Source organism: Wolffia australiana, chromosome 16 (genome assembly GCF_029677425.1).
Source record: "Wolffia australiana isolate 7733 chromosome 16, ASM2967742v1".
In the NCBI taxonomy this organism is placed as follows: Eukaryota; Viridiplantae; Streptophyta; class Magnoliopsida; order Alismatales; family Araceae; genus Wolffia; species Wolffia australiana.
In genome coordinates, this window is record NC_135850.1 from 3,762,048 (window position 1) to 3,783,537 (window position 21,490).

General features: G+C 41.8%; 1 protein-coding gene across 1 annotated transcript; it reads right to left on the reverse strand.

The window, feature by feature from the left end:
- Positions 1-15,696: 15,696 nt before the first annotated feature.
- Positions 15,697-19,594, reverse strand: LOC144713711 (uncharacterized). The gene is made up of 4 exons (XM_078588378.1): positions 18,124-19,594; positions 17,594-17,652; positions 16,618-16,882; positions 15,697-16,334 (listed from the first exon to the last, which is right to left on the reverse strand). The coding sequence occupies exons 1-4, from the start codon at positions 18,820-18,822 to the stop codon at positions 16,068-16,070; spliced, it is 1,290 nt and encodes a 429-aa protein (XP_078444504.1). The 5' UTR covers positions 18,823-19,594; the 3' UTR covers positions 15,697-16,067.
- Between the last annotated feature and the right edge of the window lie 1,896 nt (positions 19,595-21,490).

Here is a 21,490-nt window from a genome sequence, read left to right on the forward strand (position 1 = left end):
ATGTAACAATATTTATAAAAAATTTCAGTCTTAGAATACGGTTAGTAAGGGTTGAGTCCTCAAGGAGCAAGTAATCATAGAGTAATTTGTAATTCAATATATATTTAAAATAATTTTTTTAGGTAATTTTATGCTTTTTGGGGTTTTAAGTATTTTCTAAATATAAAAATCAATGAAAGAAATGCAAACTTGTCAAAACTATTTTAAATAAATGAAATATATACTTATTTTTTGTAGATAAATTATAATAATTAAATGTATTTTTATGAATTTTGGGGAAGCTTTTAGGGAAATAAAAAAAATTAATGTTAAAGAGGAATATTTTCATTCTGATGGAAATATATGTGGCCGGAAATCACACATATCATATCACATTCCATGTTCATCAATATAACATATTCATTGTAGTGTTTGTGTGATGCTTAGTGAATTAGGAGGAGACCGCAATACGGGGGTCACTAGTGTTTAAGCATGTGTTCTAAATATTCCGATTCAAAGTATACTCGAGAAGGTCATCAAAAAATCCAAATAGAATAACACAGTCTAACCTCACTCATATGATGAGTATGGGCGTTCACGTCGCCATTAGTGTGGAGACACTAAGGATAAATAATGGGTGCTCTTTAGTGGAAAGAGTTCACTAAATTGATACGCATGAATCCCTCAATGGTATTATACCAAACTGTCAATCAGGTTGATTCACGTCATGGTTGTGTAAGTGCTCCTTAGACCTGAGCACCAAAGACGTCTTGTGGATCGATAGTTGTACTTTGGCTAGAACCTACAAGTCTCTAATCATGGAATTCTAAATGATCTTAGCTTGGATGCATCAAGAAGTTCTAGAAGATGATTGAGTGGTCAATATGGGATAGTACATCCTCGATATAAGAGGTGACAGCTCAAGGAAGACGATGCAATGAAGTCCTTGGCTAGGCAATGAAATTTTGGAGAATTATTCTCTTATTATTTCTAAATGCATCAGTAATAACTAAAGTTCAGGAATGTGGATGGGACAATCGTTTCATCCTAGGATAAAAAAATCATCCCGTGCACGAGGTCGAAAGAAAAATGGGACAAAAATTCATCCTAGGGCAAAAAAACAGGACGACTTTTGTCCTTCGATGAAAAAACCGTCTCGTTATTAGACCTTGGATGATGGATGGTCAGGGAAGGATGATTAAAATCATTGGATTCCCTTACGAAAATCAAAATATTCCCACGTCGCATCGTGAAATCAATTTCTTGACATTTTGCATCAAAGTCCTTGAATTTATTTGCGCGCACAAACTGACCCTCCCCCCCAAAAGTAATTCTACATATTCCCCTCTGCGTTCTATCTCCTCCATATTTCCCTAAAAATAAAAAATGAATATTAATTCAATCAGACCTTGGAATTATTTTTTATTGGATATTTACGCTTGCAACACACAACTGAGAGCTGCTTTAAGGGCATATTTGCAACCAAAATTTAAAAAGAGTCCCTTCAACTTTCAAAATTACTTTTAACTCCTTTTTTCTTATAATTGTATCCTCTTTCTATTTTGAAAAATCATTTCTTCCTCAAATAAATTTCCAAAAAATTCAGTAATTCATCCAAACATAAATTAACATTAAAATTAATTTTAAACTTGCCATTTACATTTAAATAGAGTTATTCCAAGCTTAAATAAGCTCCATAAATTTCATAAATTAACATACTATTCATAAATTCCAATTTTTTTTATAAAGATTGACGATTTGGATATAAATCACGATAATTTAGATTTATTCTAAAATATAGTATTAATAGATAAAGGATTCACCTTTTTTAAGAAATAAAGATTCCTATTGGAATATTAACCAAAAGACCCTTTTAACTATTTAAGTTGTTAATAGGACAAATTTATTGTCTATGAATTACTTATTTGTCAACTAAACGATTGAAAAATAATCTGATTGTATCAGAATGATGAAAAATGGTTTAAATGTATTGCCTTTTTGAGTCACTTGATTAAACTTCACCTCAAAAGAAAATATATGAAAGCATATAAAGTCTATAAAATATTCTTTCACTGTAAAAAGAGTTTCCACTTTTCAGTTTAGGCAAAGTCAGAAGTGAAGCTTACGACTTGAAAGAGTATTTAAGTTGGAAATAAAAAATTAGACAATACTCCGAACTTTATTTTTCTTAGTCCTACTTAGCCTTTGGGATTTTTAAGTTTTATTTATTTAGGGTCAATTAGAATTAGATAGAGCAGGAGTTTTCAAAAAAAATATACATTTTCTTACTTGACGAAGTGAAGTCAGTGAATTTAGTTATATTATATATAACTATAATGAGTTATAATAAGTTTATATTTATAACTGCATTAATTGTATAAACATAATTTTCTTCAACCCTATTTCAAAACACAAAATGAACAGAGTAGGGAAATGTATTTTTCTGATGAAATTATGAAATGTGATTGATTCAATGGAAGGAATCTACTCATAAACATGGATGGGGTAAAAGGGATTGAAAAAACTGCTTATGTGTTTGTAAAAACCCGATAGTCAAGTTAATTTGACATCATTATTTAAACATTAGTTCAAGCACTTCTAGAATCTAAAATCTTCTGCCTAATTTGAATTCAGAATTTTCCATCATCGGAAAATGACGAGATAAGAGAAGTGAGAGATGGTAGGAAGAATATATAGAGAGTGAGAGAAGATGGAAATCCTCTAAGATACATGATAAGACAGAAACAATGCTGCTACATGTAATTCTCAAATTTTAATTGTATTTCTTCAAAAATTCATCAAGAATAAGAAAGCATGATAAATAGTAATTTCTTATTGTCGAACTGGAACCAGTAGTTTGAAGAGCATCATGACATCACTTTCAATGCATCTGAAGTTGTGTGTTACTTCCCGTAAAGTGCCTTCCACGTGTTCCCCTCTGTTAGTCTGTTACATAGAGTGGACAAAACTATTAGTGGGAAGCATAATTACATAAAAGTATGAAAGTGACTTAAATACCTTACTCGCACATGAACAGTCATCATCATCGTAATCATCATCGGAGTCTGAGGAGTATTGGTCTAGCCGATGAAATCATGTTCAAAACGTCATTAGCGTCTCGACGGACTCCGCATCTAGATGTGATCTTCGATATGTGATGATGCCTCAACCGACGGAGAAAAGTCATTACACCTGAGCAATTGTCGGGCTTATGGCAAGAAACTGGAGAGCAATTTTGGAAAACATTGTAAAGTATCGTGTGCCGACCTCCTTCCATCAACTGAATGGAGTATTCTCCTCCTATCTGCATGGGATGCAGAGATACTTATCTAGATCTTGTCTGTGCATTGAACATGGTCACTGACGATGGCTCGAACACATATATCTCTGCCTAGAGGTTACATAGTGTGTTGGGCGTTGACCTTCTCACACTTTTCCCTGCTTTGATTCACCTCCAATTGTGTTTGAATCTGATGTATAGTCAAGAAGACAACCAAGATAAGAGAGCACATTTCCACGGCATGATGGATCCACTACCTCCAGTTTTGAAAATGGATCCTTGATGGCGCAGCCCCGGCGACAGCCCCGAACACGCCTTCGGAGTCTTCACCGTCGTCCCCGACGGCACCAGCTCCAGCCCCGGATACATCTTCGGAGACGTCACCGCCACCCTCGACAGCACCGGCCGTTCGCGTTCAGCCCGCTCAGCAAGCCAAGGCAACGGTACGCACGCCCGGATTCAAGTATTCCGGGTAATGGACACCATATCGCTATCTTTACGTCTTTCCTTTACTCGTCGTTTGCTTTAGTCTTCGTCAGTCATCGTTTTAAACTCGTCAGGTTCACATGTAAGGCGAGAGGACAATCCTGTCTGGATCCCCTCTCCCCTACCTCTCGTTCAGTCCCTTCTGCTTTTTTGTTCTATCTCCTTGGTCCTAAGTCATAGGGTTTCCCTTTATGATTTGGCCTTGGGTTTTTCTTGTCTTCTTTTGGTGTAAGCAGGTCACCCCACTTCCCCCCTATATAAGGGAAGAGGGTTGCCCTAAACCAAGGTACATTGTTTTTTTGATGAAAGAATATTCCACTCTTTGAGTTGAAGAATGAGCGCTCGCACATGAAGATTTAGGGTTCCGTTCGCAGAAGAAGAAAGCAACGGCAAGGTGACTCCTCCCAGGACATGACGGAGCTCAGCCTCCCCACCTCAGCCCGTCTATCCACCAACTTCCTCCTCGCCATCGTCTGGCTCTGCCCGAGTCCGCCAGCCTGCCCATCGCGGACTGAACACCCGCCAGAACCCGCAGCAATCGCAGTTGCACCGACCACCATTTTCCTCCCCGCGCGGCTCAGCCCGGTGATCGTCTGCAGCGGCCCCGGCGTGTTCCGTCGCCCTGGGGGCTTCTCCCCCCCCCCAAGACTCCCAACTCTCTCGCTAACTTGTCCCTCATCTCCTGTCACGGAGTTGCACCCCGCGCCCCTATTGGCGGCAGCCTCAGCCTCACAACCGGTGACGACGACCTGTGGGTGCGACGCCACCACGTCGTCCCCCTCGTCGGCTCCTGCCGCCGCTACCGCGCGGCCATCTGCCACCGCCCCGAGTACGCCGGCCAGCGGAACTGAGGAATCAGCCTGCGCTTCTGCCGAGGGACCACCCCGGCACCCGTGGGCGTCCCCGATACGTCCGGGCTCCCTTCGTCCAAGCCTGTTGCACTCGCTGAACGCGCGCCTCCTTCAGCGGACTGGTCCGTCCCCTCCCGGCCTCTCCTAGTTGCATGCTCCCGCCGTTACCCAGCTCTCATCCGTCATCACAGCCGCGCGCCATGACTGCGCGGGCCGTGCCGCACTGTCGGTGCGCGGCGCGGCTCAATCAGCTCTAGAATCGATGCTACCCGCCCGTGGCCGACTACCGCTAGTGCGCCAGACCAACTGCATAGAGTGCATGCGCTGCATCTGCTCGAGGAATTGCACCGCGTTCGGCCGCTGCGCCCCGCCGCTCGATGGCCCTCCACCCCGCGCATGCGCGCGCTTCCGAACCCCCTGTCTGAGCCTAGCAACAACACCACTACCGAACCCCTCGCCGACCCCTTCTGGCCGGATGCATCTGGGCCCTCCTCTCTGAGTGCGAAGACGAACCCTGGACGACGACGAGGTACGTCGTTCGTTCACGTCCCTTATTCCTTGCAGTATATTTTCGGTTGCCTCCACCGCGCTAGGGTTAGACGTAGGTGAGTGTGTGAGGGCGAGTGAAAACGCCGACTACTTGAGCGTCTCTCATGGTTTGGTGCGAGTCGGGTTTGCCCGTCACGTGCGAGCACTACCCAGCGGGGTATACCACGTTCGGTGCCGTAGCGACCTCATCCATCCAGACGAGGGTCGGGAAATCCACCTACCCTTTGCCACGCGACCCCGTCAATTTCCCGGACGTCGGTTCCTCCCTGCTCGTCGGCAGCTGCACGTACTACACTCCCTCCCGGGTCATCTTCATCCTAGCACGCCCTCGTAGGAACCCCGTGCCCGACGAACCCTTCGAGCATTCGTCGCGCACCGACGCACCACTGACACCGAGTACGAACCCTCGGTGACGGCAGGACTTCATCTCGGACGTGGTCCTGCATCAATCCAATGTCATCGCATTAGCGAAGGTATGATTTTGCCAAAGTAAGATGGTGGATTACATCAGCTTCGTATGCATAGCACTGGATATGGTCTGTAACGCATCCCTTTGCTCTAATTTCAAAGCTGTCCCTGGATTCTGCATAGCCTCCTCAAGGTGAGTTGTAAGGTCAACGACTAGTGACATTACTTCTGTGATCTAAAATTTCGTCGACGACAAACAAAGTCAGAGCCGTCACACAGTAGTCTAAGGATGCTCACATATTCATCAAGCATCTCCCAGTTAATTTGAGAAATGGTGTGGTCCTTAGTTGATGTTGATTGGAACCTTAGAGCCATATTGTCTAGCACTTCTCTCTTGGAAAGAGCACACTCTAACATTGGAAGAGCGGAGTTCCAATGCGTTGGGCAATCAACCTTTATTTTGTTCAAATTTGAGAGTTCAAACATTTTTCAGATGTCATCATATTTCTTCATTTGTTGTGTAGAACCCTGAATGGTATTCATGATGTCTCTCACGCAAGAAATAATTGCTCCCAAAGGTGCAAGTTTGGCCGATGAACAATCATCCATGGGTGACTCGAATGGTTCATCGGTGTTTACCATTGTGTTCGCGTGAAAATCTCATACGCGTAGAGTACTACTCCTTGGAGCCTCTAGGTTACAATTAATCTTAAGTCCAGTCGGGACTATGAGGTTGAGGACGTGGGCAACGCATGGTATTTGGTGTTCCATAGTGAATTGAGGATTCACGATCTTCAATGAATCTACAATGGCAGCTAACATCGTTTTGTTTTAGATGCATTTTCCGTAGTAATGGCACAAAGCTTTGACTCAATGTCGTGTTCGTACACAACTTCCATGATAATCCTCATCAAGTTTCCACCGCAATGTGATCCTCTGATGCGTGGGAGAACAAGTAGTAGGTCACAGAGCTTCCAGTCCGTGTCAACCCAATGGGCAGTGACACCTAATAGGACAATATTATTCCGAGATGACCAAGCATCTACCGTAAGAGAGACACTATGGACGTCAGCAAACATGTCTACTAATTTCCCCTGCACTTCTCTATACATCCTTTCTGTTGTCGCTTTGACAGCATCTGGACCAGGGACCTCATCCACCACTTGTGTTATATAGAACCGTAGTCTTTGGATTAATTTATTCTTGAAAGTCTCCAAGGCAGATCATTATCACATATGAACCTAAAGGAATTCCTCCTTAATTTTCTCCACGGTGAGGCCGCGTAGATACATCTTGCTGGATTGTAAGTCCTATTAAAGAAGAGTTCATTGCTTCTTTGGACATCCCTTGATGTCAGAGTGTAGTTTATGTTGTGCTTTCTCCAAATGTATCCAAAAGATGTTCTTACTCTTATCTTTATTTCTCTTGATGATGACCTTATGGGTGGGGTTTTGTTCTTGAAAAATCAAACATTGGTACTCATGTGGGCCAATTTCAAGAAATTGATCTAAATTTTTGGACCAATTGCATCTTTTGCTTCGAGATGAGACGTTGTCATCAACGTCTAACCCAAGTTATTCAATAGATACTTCAGGCATACCCCTAGTAGTCAAATCCGGGGCAGTACATGATGTAGACTTCATTATTCTATATTTTGTCACCATGAAAGGAACAAGCATTTGAAACATATCTACCAAATAATTAGTACACTACGTTGGAAAATATAAGAAAATAAAGGAGATATGCAAGCAAGATCATGGACACTCATGAGCATGGGTAAGAAATACGTAGATTAATTCAAAACATTCCTTCACTCACACAATGCATTTAAAGAAAAAAATGAGGAATGATAGAAGCACATCTAAAAATAGGAAAAAATATTCTGAAGATTCAGATAATGATCCTCTAAGATCAAAAATAATGATCACAAAAAATTCAATTCAAAACGTTTGGATTTAAACCATATGAAACGGGTACTTCAAAACAACATGAACTTGTCTTAATTTTCCTGAAATTTTCTTACTTATTTACCTGATTTGAGAGCCATTTGATGCCTACTCCGACAGATGGATGGTTTGAAACAGATCAAACCATCCATCAATCGAATCTACTCGATGGACTGATCAGACCTCAGTCCATTGAGTAGAATAAGCTAATGAGTCCAATAGGGTACTACCATGTGGAAAGCCTGATCAATCTCATATTCATAGCTATTCAATGTATAAACATTATTCATGCATCAAGGTCAATTGTGATTGTTAGATAGAGGGCTAGAAAGAATCCATTTTTTCCTTCTGTATTCCTGATTCTATTTAGTGATCATCATTGATAATTGATCAAAACTTTTTGACCGATTGAAATATATATAGATGGACCGATCCAATAAAATGTCAGACTGACTCCCACACCTTAATCAGCTCTACCAACACGGCTAATTGAGTAATATGCAAGGAACTCAGTGTACCTTTCTGGGTCAGCAACGAAAATGTGCGAGATCAGGTGCCTACACTCGAGTGATACTTTTTCATGCTCACTAATGGCGTAACTGACGCTCAGAAATATCTAAAATCCAAGAAAAGAAGTGAGGTTACAGAATATAACATGATACCGGTGGTGCTATATACAGATAAATAATTAGAAACATATACGTATCTACATAAAGAGAGGGAAGCATCAGATATACCTGCAACTCAAGACATAGGGAATTAGTTTCTGATTGGGCCAGGTAAAACGGTAAATAAGTCTTGGAGAGAGAGAACAATAGCTATTTTTTTCTTAACATTCCTCTAAGACTTTAAGCGGCCACTCTCGATTAAAAACATGCTCATAAATTTATCCAAGGAAGATCAGAGAAAGTTCAGAAAAGGACGTACTAACAAAAACAGATATCACATCACTCTAAGACTTCAGATATTCCAATAAGACCATAGCTCAAGAATTCCATTTCTTTTTTTTTTGTAAAATTTTTTTCTACAGATACAAAGCAGTATATGTCTACATTTCTATTATGTTCCCTGAACATGACAATCAACTGGTAAGACCACTTGATCAATGCCATTCAAAAAAACCGTATAAACTTACCCCGATCAATTTGTGAAAAAACCTTTCGTGAATCTGGACCAAATTAGGATCCATAATACATTTTCTAGGCAGAAGTATGCTTGAAAATGGATCTAACAATAGCATGAACTCACTTTGGCATTGATGATGTCTATCACTTCAGAAAAAACCGTGTAAACTCACACAGATCGTTATCATGAACTGGAGGAGGAGCAAGACTTGGCCAGCTACCAGTAGCAGCCATCCGGAGAGCGGACTTCGACGATGAGAAGGGGAGGAAGGTGGCTGATGGCACTGCACTCAAGGGTGTGGAGGAGGGGGAGGGACAGTGAGACGATTCGTAGTGCAGGGAGGGATCAGTGACTCGCATACGATCTGGAAGTCATTGGGAGACGAAGTAGTCAATACTACTCATGACTCATGAACCTTTTTTTGTCCGGGAGGGGGGACAGGACGTAGACGTTCCGTACAAGATGAGTCAGGTGGAGACCGGACACAGACAAAACATTTTATCCATGGATGAACCCATGGACGCGATGAGTCAGACGAAACTCAAAAATATGGGACGTCGAACAAGACGATCCTTGTACCGTCCGGTCAACTGTCCACATCTTGAACAATTCGAAGGTATAGTACTAACTAAGATGAACGATTAGGGTTTGATAGTTGACCATACCCTAAGTTGTCATAGGAGCATCAAATGGATGAGGGACTATACATACACAGTAACCAATGATGAACAGGCTTCATGAGTAGATACACATTCCTTTGTATTGTCTAGAGCACGAGGTGTAGCTTGGTGCCCAACGCGTTGGAGACTAAATCTATTGATTGGGTTAAATCAATCCAATATTAATTAATCTATAAGACGATAGTGAATTAGTTTGGAAGACCAATAATGGTTATTGGGCCCCTTGAGTCATTAACTAGACTAATACATGGGCCAATAGTATCACACACAAATAGTTTTTTGGACGTCGGAAGATATACTTAACTTGTGGGATTTTTATGAAAAACACATGTATAGTATAAATAGGAGAAGGCCCTGAAAAAAATTCACCCAGGCCAAAATTGCTCAGGGGTTTTCCCCTTCTTCTCACTTCTTCCCAAGACTCCTCTCCATTCCTAATGCAATCAGGACGGCATAACGATGACATGAAGGGTGAGCAAAGTTTGCAAGGGTGAAAGAGGAGATTTGGCATGTTGAGTATCACGTGGATACATCTAAATGCTGCACACTTGAGCAACTTGACTTGTCTCACTCCGAGATCTAAGAAATCACAGATGCACTCTGTGGACAGGTTCTTTGTTTCATATTTTATCGATTCCGTTATGATCAAGGCCTCTAGAACCTAATAAACTATCATTGAGCATGTGGAAAATGGTGAGCATGTGACAAAACATGAGCAGCATGAGGCAATGACAATAGCAATAGTGTTGTGAGTGGATTTCAATGAGGAGCGAGCGATGCACTAGAAGACCGTGTAATGAATATGTAGTGAGTATATAGCGAGCATGTGGTGAGCAATGAGCGCAGTTATGTTACAAGGGATACCAAAATTGGCATGAGGAAAGTGGAGCAAGAAGCTAACAATGGCAAGCTTCTTCTTATTGGCCTGAGGTGATGTGTGATGGAAGCAACGTGAGGCAATTATGAAACACACGAGGCAAGGATAACCCATCACTAGGACACAAGAGAAATCTAGGAGAGGTAACAACCAAATTTCGAACAATTTTTAAAGACATTATGTAATCAAAAAAATGAAAAATCATATAACATGTGTTTATGTTGAATGCACACATTTAAGCCTACATTACTTCTACTTGAATGCCATACAAGATGTAATAGCACTCATTGTTCAGTTTTATGGGATTGATTAACGATGTTGTGCGGAACATATTAAACTGTAACTTGGTTTCTAAGAAAAGTACCTTCGTGCCACTCACATGTCGAGCCTCTAAATGTATCCACTCAATCATTTAAATGATAAAACTCCTCTTGAATATATTCAAATATTCTTGAACATGTGGTTGATCTTCTCATCATCCAACCCCACTAAATGAAAATATTTTTTAATGTCCTAGAAGAAAAGTGGGCACCCAAGCGGAGTATTAATCTCATAGGCACCCCCAAAAGTATGGATGTCCACCATTCATACTCTTCTAGACATTTTTTTTATAAATAAATTATAACTCGTTCCATGTTCATTCATACAATATATTCATTAGAGCGCATTTGTGATGCATACAATGAATTTAATGAGTATTTATGATGAGATCATAATACAAAGGCCACCAGTCCTTGCGCATGTATTATAAATATTCTTATTTGAAGAATAATTGAGAAGGACATCAAAATAGTTGGATAAAATAGCATTACCTACTCTCAATCAATAAATTAGTAACGATAGTGATCCCGTAGCCATTAGTCTGTCGACACCAAGGATAAATAGTGGGTGCTCTTTGAATTGATCCTTGAGAATATTGAATTGCAGTAAAAAATTTCTTATTTAAGTTGATTCATGTCATGGTTGTGTAAGTGGTCCTTTGACCCGACACACCAAAGATGTCATGTGGACATACAGTTGTAATTTGACTATGACCAATAACCCATCAATTCTAAAAAATCTTAGTTCAGGTGAATTAAGACGTTCACAAAGACAATTAAGTGGGAAAGATGGGATCATCAACACATAAGGTAAGAGGAGACAACACACTCAAGATGATGAGATGAAGTTTCTAGCTAAGCAAATTAAATAATGGAGAGAAATTCTCCAACAACTTTTGAATGCATCAATACTAATTAAAAAAGCAATTAGGGTTTGATAGTTGACCATATCCCGAGTCATCTTTAGAGAGTCAAGTGGATGAGAGACTACACGGACATGGTAACCAATGACAGATAAATGGCACGTGGAAGTAAATACACATTCCATTATATCTTTTAGAGCACAAGGGGTAGCTTGGTGCCCCACGGACTCAAGACTTGACCTATCAATTGGGTTGAATTGGTCTAACTTTAATTAATCTGTATGATGATATAGTTAATTAATTTGGAAGTCCAATAAAGAATATTGGACCATTAAAGTTGTTAATTAGACTATATATATGGGCCTAAAGGGCCACACGCAAAGGGTATTTTGGACTTCAGAAGACAGAATTGAAGTTTTGCGGTTTTGTGAAAAATACATGTAGCATAAATATGGGAAGGCCCTAAACAAAGTTCACCTGGGCCAGAATTTTTCAGAGATTTTCCCCTTCTTCGCTCTTCTCCCCTTAGCTCCTCTCCGTTCTGGATGTGATCAGAGTAGAATAATACCTACAATAAAGTGTGAACAAAGCTCTTCGAGGCAAAGGTGGAGATCAGATGTGCCATGGCCCGTTTGGATACGCATAAAGATAACAACATGCGCAACTCAACATGACTAATTCAAGGATCGAAGGAATCATGAATGTGATTTCTGCCCTAGAGATTCGATTCATGGTTTTATCGATATTCATTTGATTTAGTTAATAGTCTTAAACTATAAATCTTTCTAAGTTTTCATCCAGAGGAAGACCCCAAAACCCAACACTTTTAATGCAGTCACTGACATATATATTATGTTTGTGATTGGCCAAGATATTATTCTAGTTAATAACTTTAATGGATAAATATTATTTATTAGCCATATTTGTTAATTAATTATATCAACATTTATATTAATTAATTAATTAAAGATAAATTTAACCCAATCCATAGGTTCACTTGCCAACTTGTGGGGTTCCAAATCACACCTCATGCTCCAGAAGATACTAACTCTCTGATTGAACCATCATTATCATCATCATTAATTGTGTGTGCATATTTCTTCATATCCGCGATACACCCAAATGTATTAGGGTATGTCAACTACCAAACCTTAGTCATCCTATGTAATACTTTTAATGCGGTGGGAAATCATCGGAGAATTATCATTTGATACAATACTATTTTAGTGAAGAGGATTTCATCACCTTGTCTTAGTTGAGATATATCATCTTATAGTGGGAGAATAATCTCATCTTTACCACTTAATCATCTTTGTGAACTTCTTGTTGCATTTGAGCTAAGACAGAAAGGAATTCCATAAATAAGAACTTATAGGCAATAACCAAAACATGCATGTCCATCCACATGGTGAATTTGATATCTTAGGCCTAATGACCACTCACACAACCATGATGTTAATTTTTTTGAGTAATATTTTGGTGCAATACCATTGAGGTATTCATAAGGATCAAACAAGTACGTCAACACTGATGGCTAGAAGATTGGATATTTTGATTTGTTCTTGTGTACACTTTGAATGGATAACACACTTTTAAAGACGGGTGATCTCTATATTATAATCTGATCATAACTTGCATTTTTCATGCCATGTACTTTATAGACTTTAAGTATAAGTATCATGATTCCGGACGTTGTCTGGACGTCATTCGGTCGACACCGAATGTGATGGATCGGGCCGATAAATGATAATGGTATGGAACGTCGATGGTGACGTCGTCTGACGGGAATCCCTACAGAAATACACTACGATGCCATGCAAGATGCGACCAGTTTGGTACGTGCAAGTGCCGACTAACAAGGGTGCCTACTTCCAGGCTTGACGGAGTCACCCGATGGTGGAAGGGTAGACCTCTCGTGCCTCATCAGAAGGGACGAGGATGGCTACGGTGCCGAATGGAGTATCTCCGCAGGAGCTTGCCCACACGTGACGGCCGGACCCAACTCGTACCAAGTAGTGACGCTCTAGCTTAAGGTAGTTTACGCTCAACCTTTCTCTCTCACCTATATCTAACCAGAGCGCGGTGAGGCAATTCAAAAATGCACTGCAGAAATAAGAGACAGGCGGGCAGAGTGATGACGTACCTCGTTGGTGTCTGCAAGCCGATATTCTTCTGCTTCGTGCGTCCAGAGCATGCACGAGCGATATCGATGTGGAGGGAAGCTGAAGAAGGGGATCCGGCTAGGTGTGATAGCCAAAGGGTTGGAGCTGGTAGTTGAGAGAGACGGAGGAGGTTGCAGCGGCTGGGTGGCGAATCGTCACCATGCAGTATTGGTCTAGGTGGACTCCTCCGTCGGCTTGGGTTGGCCGAGATAAAGTCAACGTGGCTCCGGTTAAAAAAAACAGGGCCGGGCCGGTGTTGACCACAGCGGTCGGGCGGTGTTGAGCTCTCGGCAGGGCGGCCGTGAGTGGAGAGGGATCTCCACTCGGCTTCGAGCACCTCCAGGAGGTTACAGGCGGGGCGACCGGGTCTTCAACAACCGAACGGCGGCGATCGCCCTGAGCGACAAGCGCGGCGCCGACATAAACTGTGTTCGGAGTTGCACCGGCGGCTGCAAGGGGAACCCGGTGGGAGAGGGAGGGCGCGCGATGGCGAACGCGACGGCGGCGCCCACGTCTCCCTTCTGGACCTTCTCCCTTCAAGGTCTTTTTCCTCCAACTTCTCCCTTCCTTCTGCTAGGGCGGGACCTGTTCACCTGCTCACACAATTCTCTTATGAAAAATAACAAGTCCACGTTGCTAAGGCGCCCATCCTTTCCTTTTAGAGGGAAGGACGTGAATGGCCCCCCTAGCTGCACCATAAGAGGGGAAAAGGGGACTAAAGCCCATTAAGGGAGGGGGAGGTCCTTATAGAATGGACTTCCCCTCACTACAACGCAAGAAAAGAAAAGAGAAAAGTAAGACAGACTAGGGACAAACCGAGAACGGGTGGAGGAAACAAGAGGGGATGAGAAAGAGAAAGCTAAACGTAAGAAAATGCGGATCAAAACACAACTAAAAAATGCGGACAAAAACGACAAAAAACGAATATCTGAATATGCCCTTTACCCAGAATATGCCCTTTACCCAGAATATCTGAATCCGGGCATGCGCGCGGTCCCCTTGGCTTGTCGGGAAGGCTGAACACGAGCCGGCGGTGATGTCGTAGACGATGGCGGCATCTCCGAAGATGATCCTTGGGGCTTGGGCTGCGTCGCGCCATCACATCACATGTGCATTGCATGAATCTATTTTATGAATGAATATTGAATGAGATTTAGTTGCCCATCCGAACATGGATATCAATCATAGGGGAAAAGATACTGAAATCATATATGAAATAGAGAAAAAATAATATCCACCTTAACCAATACATTTTACCCATGGCATATCCACCAACGTCCATAAATCTTGTGCGTATGACACTTTAAACCCATGTTTCGTTCTATTTAATAAATTTAATGACTCGACAACATTTATACATTAACCTTATTAATTAAGTATGTCAGTATTTAGATTAATTAAGCAAGGATTGACTTAACCTAATTAATAGTTTCAGCTTTTATGCCACGTGGTGCCAAGGTAGACCTTGTGCTCTAGAACATAGTATATTAACTCTTTCATGTAACATTTAGTGTTATTGCTTATCTGCTTGGGCCCCCCAATGACTTAGGGTATGGTTAACAGATAACCCAAATTTGTCATTCAGTGAATACTGATTGATGGAACCCTATCAGTATTCGCAGTGACTTAGGTCCCCAAATGACTTAGGGGATAGTTTACACTTTTAATGTATCTGTAAATAAATTTGCTTTATTCAAATGAAATTTATGTTTACGCACTTTCAATGCGTAGCAGTGAATGAGGTCTTCTCCACAAGGACCAGTATTTAGAAATGGATCTAAATATGAATAGTAAAGAACAAGGATAGCAAGACATGATTAAAATGATTATAAAATATTCAGGCTGGTTGTCATTTAGTAATCTGATCTAAGTTAGATAAATATGATAAAGGTGATTAGATTAGTAAAGATATAAAAGAAAGAATGATGGAAGCCCTCATCATGTTTTCCCTTTATACGAGGCAGACCATAAAACCCCCTTAACGGCAATAAATGGTAACTTGGACTTGTCTAATGCATAAATGATGATAATGTACTTACTTATGCCCACTCAACGAGGTCAACACCAACATATTATTATTTTCCCATTCATTCAACACTTACACAAGAGCAGGTAAAGATCTTCTATTTTGGGAAGCAAAATGGAAAAAGGGTTGCACATAAGACGCACAGACAAATAACGACCCATCAACTGCTTTGTATGCTACTGTCATCAGTGATACATCTTGACTTTGAAAAGGCAAAGGAACTAAGGCCATAGCACCATCTGTTACCTTACGTTTAGTTTAATCATCTGTTCCGTCAGCCCCTAGACAAAAACAGAGTGGAACTGCAGACTCAATGACAAATGACTGACCTAAATGCTGTCTTGTGCCGTCCCATGCATCAAATTCTGTTGTCCATCATCAGTCCCTGAGCCTTAGTTGCCAACACCCACAGTTTACAAATGAATTATTTTATCAACATTCAAAACAGGATTTCTACAATGCCAAAGGACTCCTCTCTCCCTGTCACCCTCTACAACAGGAAGGCCAACATACCATCATGAAGCATCGCCTATGTCCTTCTTGAGAACGAGCCCTCTGGTGGGGCTCTTATCGAAGAGCTTCTCAACTATCAAGTCCCAGTTGGGCTTCCCTTTCGGTGTCTCTCTCTCCTCCCCTCCCACATCTTCCGGCGCTGCCACGGCATGGGGAACACTCAACGTCACGGCTCTTTCGAGTGCGGCCTTGTGCTCCTCTGCCAGACTCTTCTTCCTCTCCATTCTTTGCTGTGGTGGGGGAGCCGTCGTCACTCCCTCCTTCATCAACTGTGGAAAAGAAGAGCATCAACGTCAGCGTCAATGTCAACAGATTGACCCAAACTGGAGACAAAGTCAACAACAAACAGCAAGGTCGAGGATGTCAACGTTGACTGGGAGGGGTTGACTTCACCATCAACCAGGCGTCAATGTACCCATCTACATCCTATTTCAACAGATGATGTTTGAAGCGAGGACGTTGGTAAGTTGAAGTGAGGACGTTGGTTGGTCAAGTTCAACAGATGTCCATGTTAACGATGATGATAGACAATGCAGTCAAGGAGAGGCTTACATGTAGAGCTTTGGTCGACTCCTTCTCGATCCAGAGGAGGGCGTGGTCGGAGGTGGCGTTGCAGGAGAGGACAATGTGCTCGAACCGGCCCTCGACCGGGATGGCAGCTCTCACCATGGGGGGAAATCTTCCACATCTGCAAAGCTTCCTCTCCACAACGTGAAACACCTTGCCGGGGGCATAAAGCCGTCTCGGGTCTCTGAGCTTCCTCCCTTCTGGAATGAAGGTGTCTCTCAGGCAGACCCAGAAGAGCAAGCATGGCAGGCTGCCCAGCCAAGAGTGACAGAATGATCACGAAACGGAAGCATACCGAAATCCATCTCTGATTGATGGAAGGAAGCGAATCTTCTGAATCAAAGCAGTGGAGACTTGTTCCTCCCATGCAGATGGGGAGTGAAGGGTCTCACGAACTGCTTGATTCAGGGACCACAACCATTATTTACACACCCAGATGGCTATGTCATGTTACAAACAAAACTACCCATCGAAGTCCTGTAATTGACCGGGTTTCTACACACATATACGTACACCATAGCATCATGAATAATGCTTCGATCCCAATCATTTTAAAATCACATTAAATAGTATAAAGAGCACCACTAATAACTAGACGTGGTCATTCTGTTCTTTTTGTGAGAATTTGTGCGAATTGTTCGTTCTGTTTGGTTTTCTGAACAGAACAAAAACGAATTCGAACAGAACATCGCACAGACCCATGTGTCGTTCTTTTGTGCTTTTTGTGCAAATTTTGTTCTAGTTTTTTTTAAAAAAAAAAAACCAGAACAAAGAACAAGGCCCTGCGCGGTTATTTTGTGCGAATTTTTTGTTCGTTTCAAACGAACAGAACAGAACAACTATGTCTACTAATAACCATAATGTAAAGCAAGATAGCCGTTACCCTACATATGAGATCAAACAAAGAGGACAATCAGAAGCTGAAGAAGCTCCCTGGAGGACAGTCATCCATGGAGCTCACCAGAATATCGACTTGAAGATGTCCTCCAGCGGCGTGGCGGTCCTGGGCAAGAAATCGTCCTGCAAACCGCAGAGAAAGCTCAGCCAAGCACGACCCAACAATTAGAAAGAACACTAGAAAGAACCTTAAAAAGAAGAGATCATTCAGAAGGTCAGCTCAGCCAAGCACGACCCGATAAAGAACACTAGAAAGAACCTTAAAAAGATGAGATCATTCAGAATGTCAGCTCAGCCAAGCGGGACCCAACAAAGAACACTAGAAAGAACGTTAAAAAGAAGAGAAATTGCCAAGAGAACACTAGAAAGAACGTTAAAAAGAAGAGATCATTCAGAATGTCAGCTCAGCCAAGCGAGACCCAACAAAGAACACTAGAAAGAACGTTAAAAAGAAGAGATCATTCAGAATGTCAGCTCAGCCAAGCACGACCCGATAAAGAACACTAGAAAGAACGTTAGAAAGAAGAGATCATTCAGAATGTCAGCTCAGCCAAGCGAGACCCAACAAAGAACACTAGGAAGAAGAGAAATTGCCTGGAGAACGACGGAGAAGATGACATCGGCGTACTTGACGGCGAGATTGAGCGACATACAGCGGGCAGGAGCCAAGGCGTAGCACCGGACCTTGTTCCGAGGGATCCCGCCGAGCCATTGGCCATGGTTTGCGACAATTACAGCCATGAGAGCGGCCACGCCGGACCCAAGAGAGTGCCCGGCGAAGACCATCTTGTAATCTCCGCCGTAGCGCCGCCAGAGCGCCGCCAGCGTCTCCGACTCGCGCTTGAGCAGCCACACGGCGGACTTGAGAAGGCCGCGGTGGACGTACCCCCCGTCGAACATCTGCATTCCCAGGCTGTTGTCGAGGAGGACGGCGTAGTCGCTCTCGCGGGCGAGGTTCAGGCCTCGGACGGCCAGGATGATCTCCATCGCGGCGTGATCGGCGTAGATGATGTACGGTGGGGATCGTCCGCCGGTTTCCTCGCCGGCGACGCGCTTGACGATGCTGGAGGGGTCGAGCTCGAAGCCGCCGGAGGGGGGGAACTGGGGGCGAGATGGGTCTTGCTCGTCGACGGCTAGGATCGTCCGGCAGATGCGAGGAACCGGCTCGAACTCCGTCGGATCGGCCGCCGGCCACGACTCGCTGTCGTAGGAACCCACGTAGGTGCATCTCTTCCAGATCCACCGCGAGCAGCCCACGCAGACCACGCACTCCGCTCCGCAGGCCAGAGACATCGCTTCTGCCGCGATCGATCGAGGAAGATACTCTTAAAACTCTCTAAAAATTCCTGAAAATTCCTAAAAGAAGATCGAAGAAGAAGATCGATCGAAGAAGATAATCTTAAAACTCTCTAAAAATTCCTAAAAAATCCTAAAAGAAGATCGATCGAAGAAGACACTCTTAAAACTCTCTAAAAATTCCTTAAAATTCCTAACAGAAGATCGAAGAAAAAGATCGACCGAAGAAGATACTCTTAAAACTCTCTAAAAATTCCTAAAAAATCCTAAAAGAAGATCGATCGAAGAAGACACTCTTAAAACTCTCTAAAAATTCCTTAAAATTCCTAACAGAAGATCGAAGAAAAAGATCGATCGAAGAAGATACTCTTAAAACTCTCTAAAAATTCCTAAACATTCCTGAAAGAATATCGAAGAAGAAGATCGATCGAAGAAGATACTCCTAAAACTCTCTAAAAATTCCTAAAAATTCCTAGAAGAAGTTCGAAGAAGAAGATCGATCGAAGAAGATGCTCTTAAAACTCTCTATAAGTTCCTAAAAATTCCCATAAGAAGATCGATCGAAGAAGATACTCTTAAAACTCTCTCTAAGTTCCTAAAAATTCCTATAAGAAGATCGATCGAAGAAGATACTCTTAAAACTCTCTAAAAATTCCTAAAAATTCCTCAAAGAAGATCGATCGAGGAAGAGCTCGCCATTCCTAAAAAATTCCGCAGACGATCCGAAGAAATCATCCCCGAATAATCCCGCAGAATTAGCTCGAGAGTTGAAATGATGGAACAGTCGAGAAATAGAGCTGCTGGACGAAAACAGATGATGTTTCTGAACGGACGGAATTCGGTCATTCGTCACGGTTTCGTCATCGTCACAAGTTCGTCATCAGTCCCGCTCGATCATTCGTCCGTTGGAAAAAAACGGAACGGATAACGGACGTTTAGATGACGGAACGGGGGCCTTTTTTTTAACCCTCTTCCAACAGCTCTATCGATCAACTATTTATCTACAGTTCAATTCTTGCCCAACCCTCTTCCAGTTCTTGCCCAAGCACCCGTCCTCTTCACAGGTCCAAGGAAGGTGACATAGACTTCGTGGTAATCTCTCTCTGTCTCTGTTTTGTTGTCAACGATCCATTTACTCGGTGATTCACATGCAAAGAAGTAAAGTTATCCATCTGTGTATTTGTCAAATTTTTAATCTAGTTTCATATCTATCGATCAACTATTTCTATATTCTTTCATACGTTCATATAAGGATCTATCTGCTGATCTATTTAACTGTTTATCCTCGTATCTCTCGATTTCTTCAGAAATGTATGAATCAGTGTCCATCTGTCCATCCGTGTATGTATTTATCTATCCATTCATCTTTCATAAGTATCTATTTTTTCTATCTGTCCACCTGTTTTAATTTTTTTTATTTATGCATTATTTTTCAATCAATCAATTTATTTATAAACTGAAAATCAGAGGCTGATTATGTTTCTTTCTCGATCTCTATTATCTTTTTGTTTACTCCGTTGTTGATGTGATTACAATTTCTTATGGGGAAGTAAAATCAATCCTTGTTCATACATCGGCTTTTCCGGTACGAAATGAGCCCTTTCTAATAGGTTCATTGCTCCCGCCCAAAATACAATTAATCCAGCATGGGCTACGTGAGCTCCAAGTAGTTTACCGGACCAATTGATAAGTCTGGCATTATCGTGAGAATGGCAAATTGATAATGCTCATGTAAGCATACTCTGTTGTTAATCTAGTTTTGTAATTTGTGTTTACAAATTTGTTTTATTCAAGCTGTCTGTCTTTCTACTGCAGATATCCCCTCTACACAACTATTATGGCTACTATGGATAAGTTCTCTTTCTAACAAAATACTTACCATTCTCTCCTTCAGCTCATATCTCGTTTAAATAAAAACGATCTGAGAATTTGGAGCTATAACAATTCAACTCGAAGAGGATTTCACTTTAATCAGACATTTTTGAAGTGATGGGTACTTTCTATGCGCCATCATATTGATATGAAAAATTCATTTTGAGCCATTCTGCACACCTGGCAATGTTCTGCATATAGGTCGAAGCTCAATTTTGAAATCTTAAATTCGCGCCATCATATTTCCTGTTCATCAAGTTTTTAATTCAAGTTCCCACATGACCAATTCCAATAATGGGTTATTCTTGATTTATTTTTTATAAAAATGTGTTGGTATTTTTTGTTATTTTTTAGAGTAAGTTGGCTATTTTTCCATGGAAAAATATTTCTAGAGTGAATTTAAGACTATAATGGAGTCTAGTGGAGACAATGTGTCGCCCCATTCCAATGACAATGCGCGGGCGGTGGGGATAGAGAGTGAGATTAGAAACTACCATCAAAGTCGGAGTTAAAATTCATAGAAGCCACCTAGAGGAAAAATCTTCGAGTACTTCACTGCAGTGGACGACTCGAAGTACATATATGAAATGTGACGTGGTATCAACCCGGAAATAAAAACTACTTACAATGGCCTAAAGATGAGAGCACATATTTTTTTGGCGACATTGACAAACGATTCATCAAAAGGTACATGATGAACCGAAAGGTATAGCAACTTCGCAACATTCTGTTGTAGAAGTATTTTCAATTTGTTATCGACGAAACAACACTTCACCGTGGCCACTCCGGAGGT

Bases quoted from the DNA above. Each gene is read 5' to 3' on its own strand.
- LOC144713711 (XM_078588378.1), bottom strand. From the start codon at position 18,822: ATGTCTCTGGCCTGCGGAGCGGAGTGCGTGGTCTGCGTGGGCTGCTCG. The intron at 17,653-18,123 runs GCAATTTCTCTT...TGCGGTTTGCAG, and splicing joins TCTTCTCCGTCGTTCTCCAG to GACGATTTCTTGCCCAGGAC. The intron at 16,883-17,593 runs GTGAGCTCCATG...TTGGCTGGGCAG, and splicing joins ATCTTCAAGTCGATATTCTG to CCTGCCATGCTTGCTCTTCT.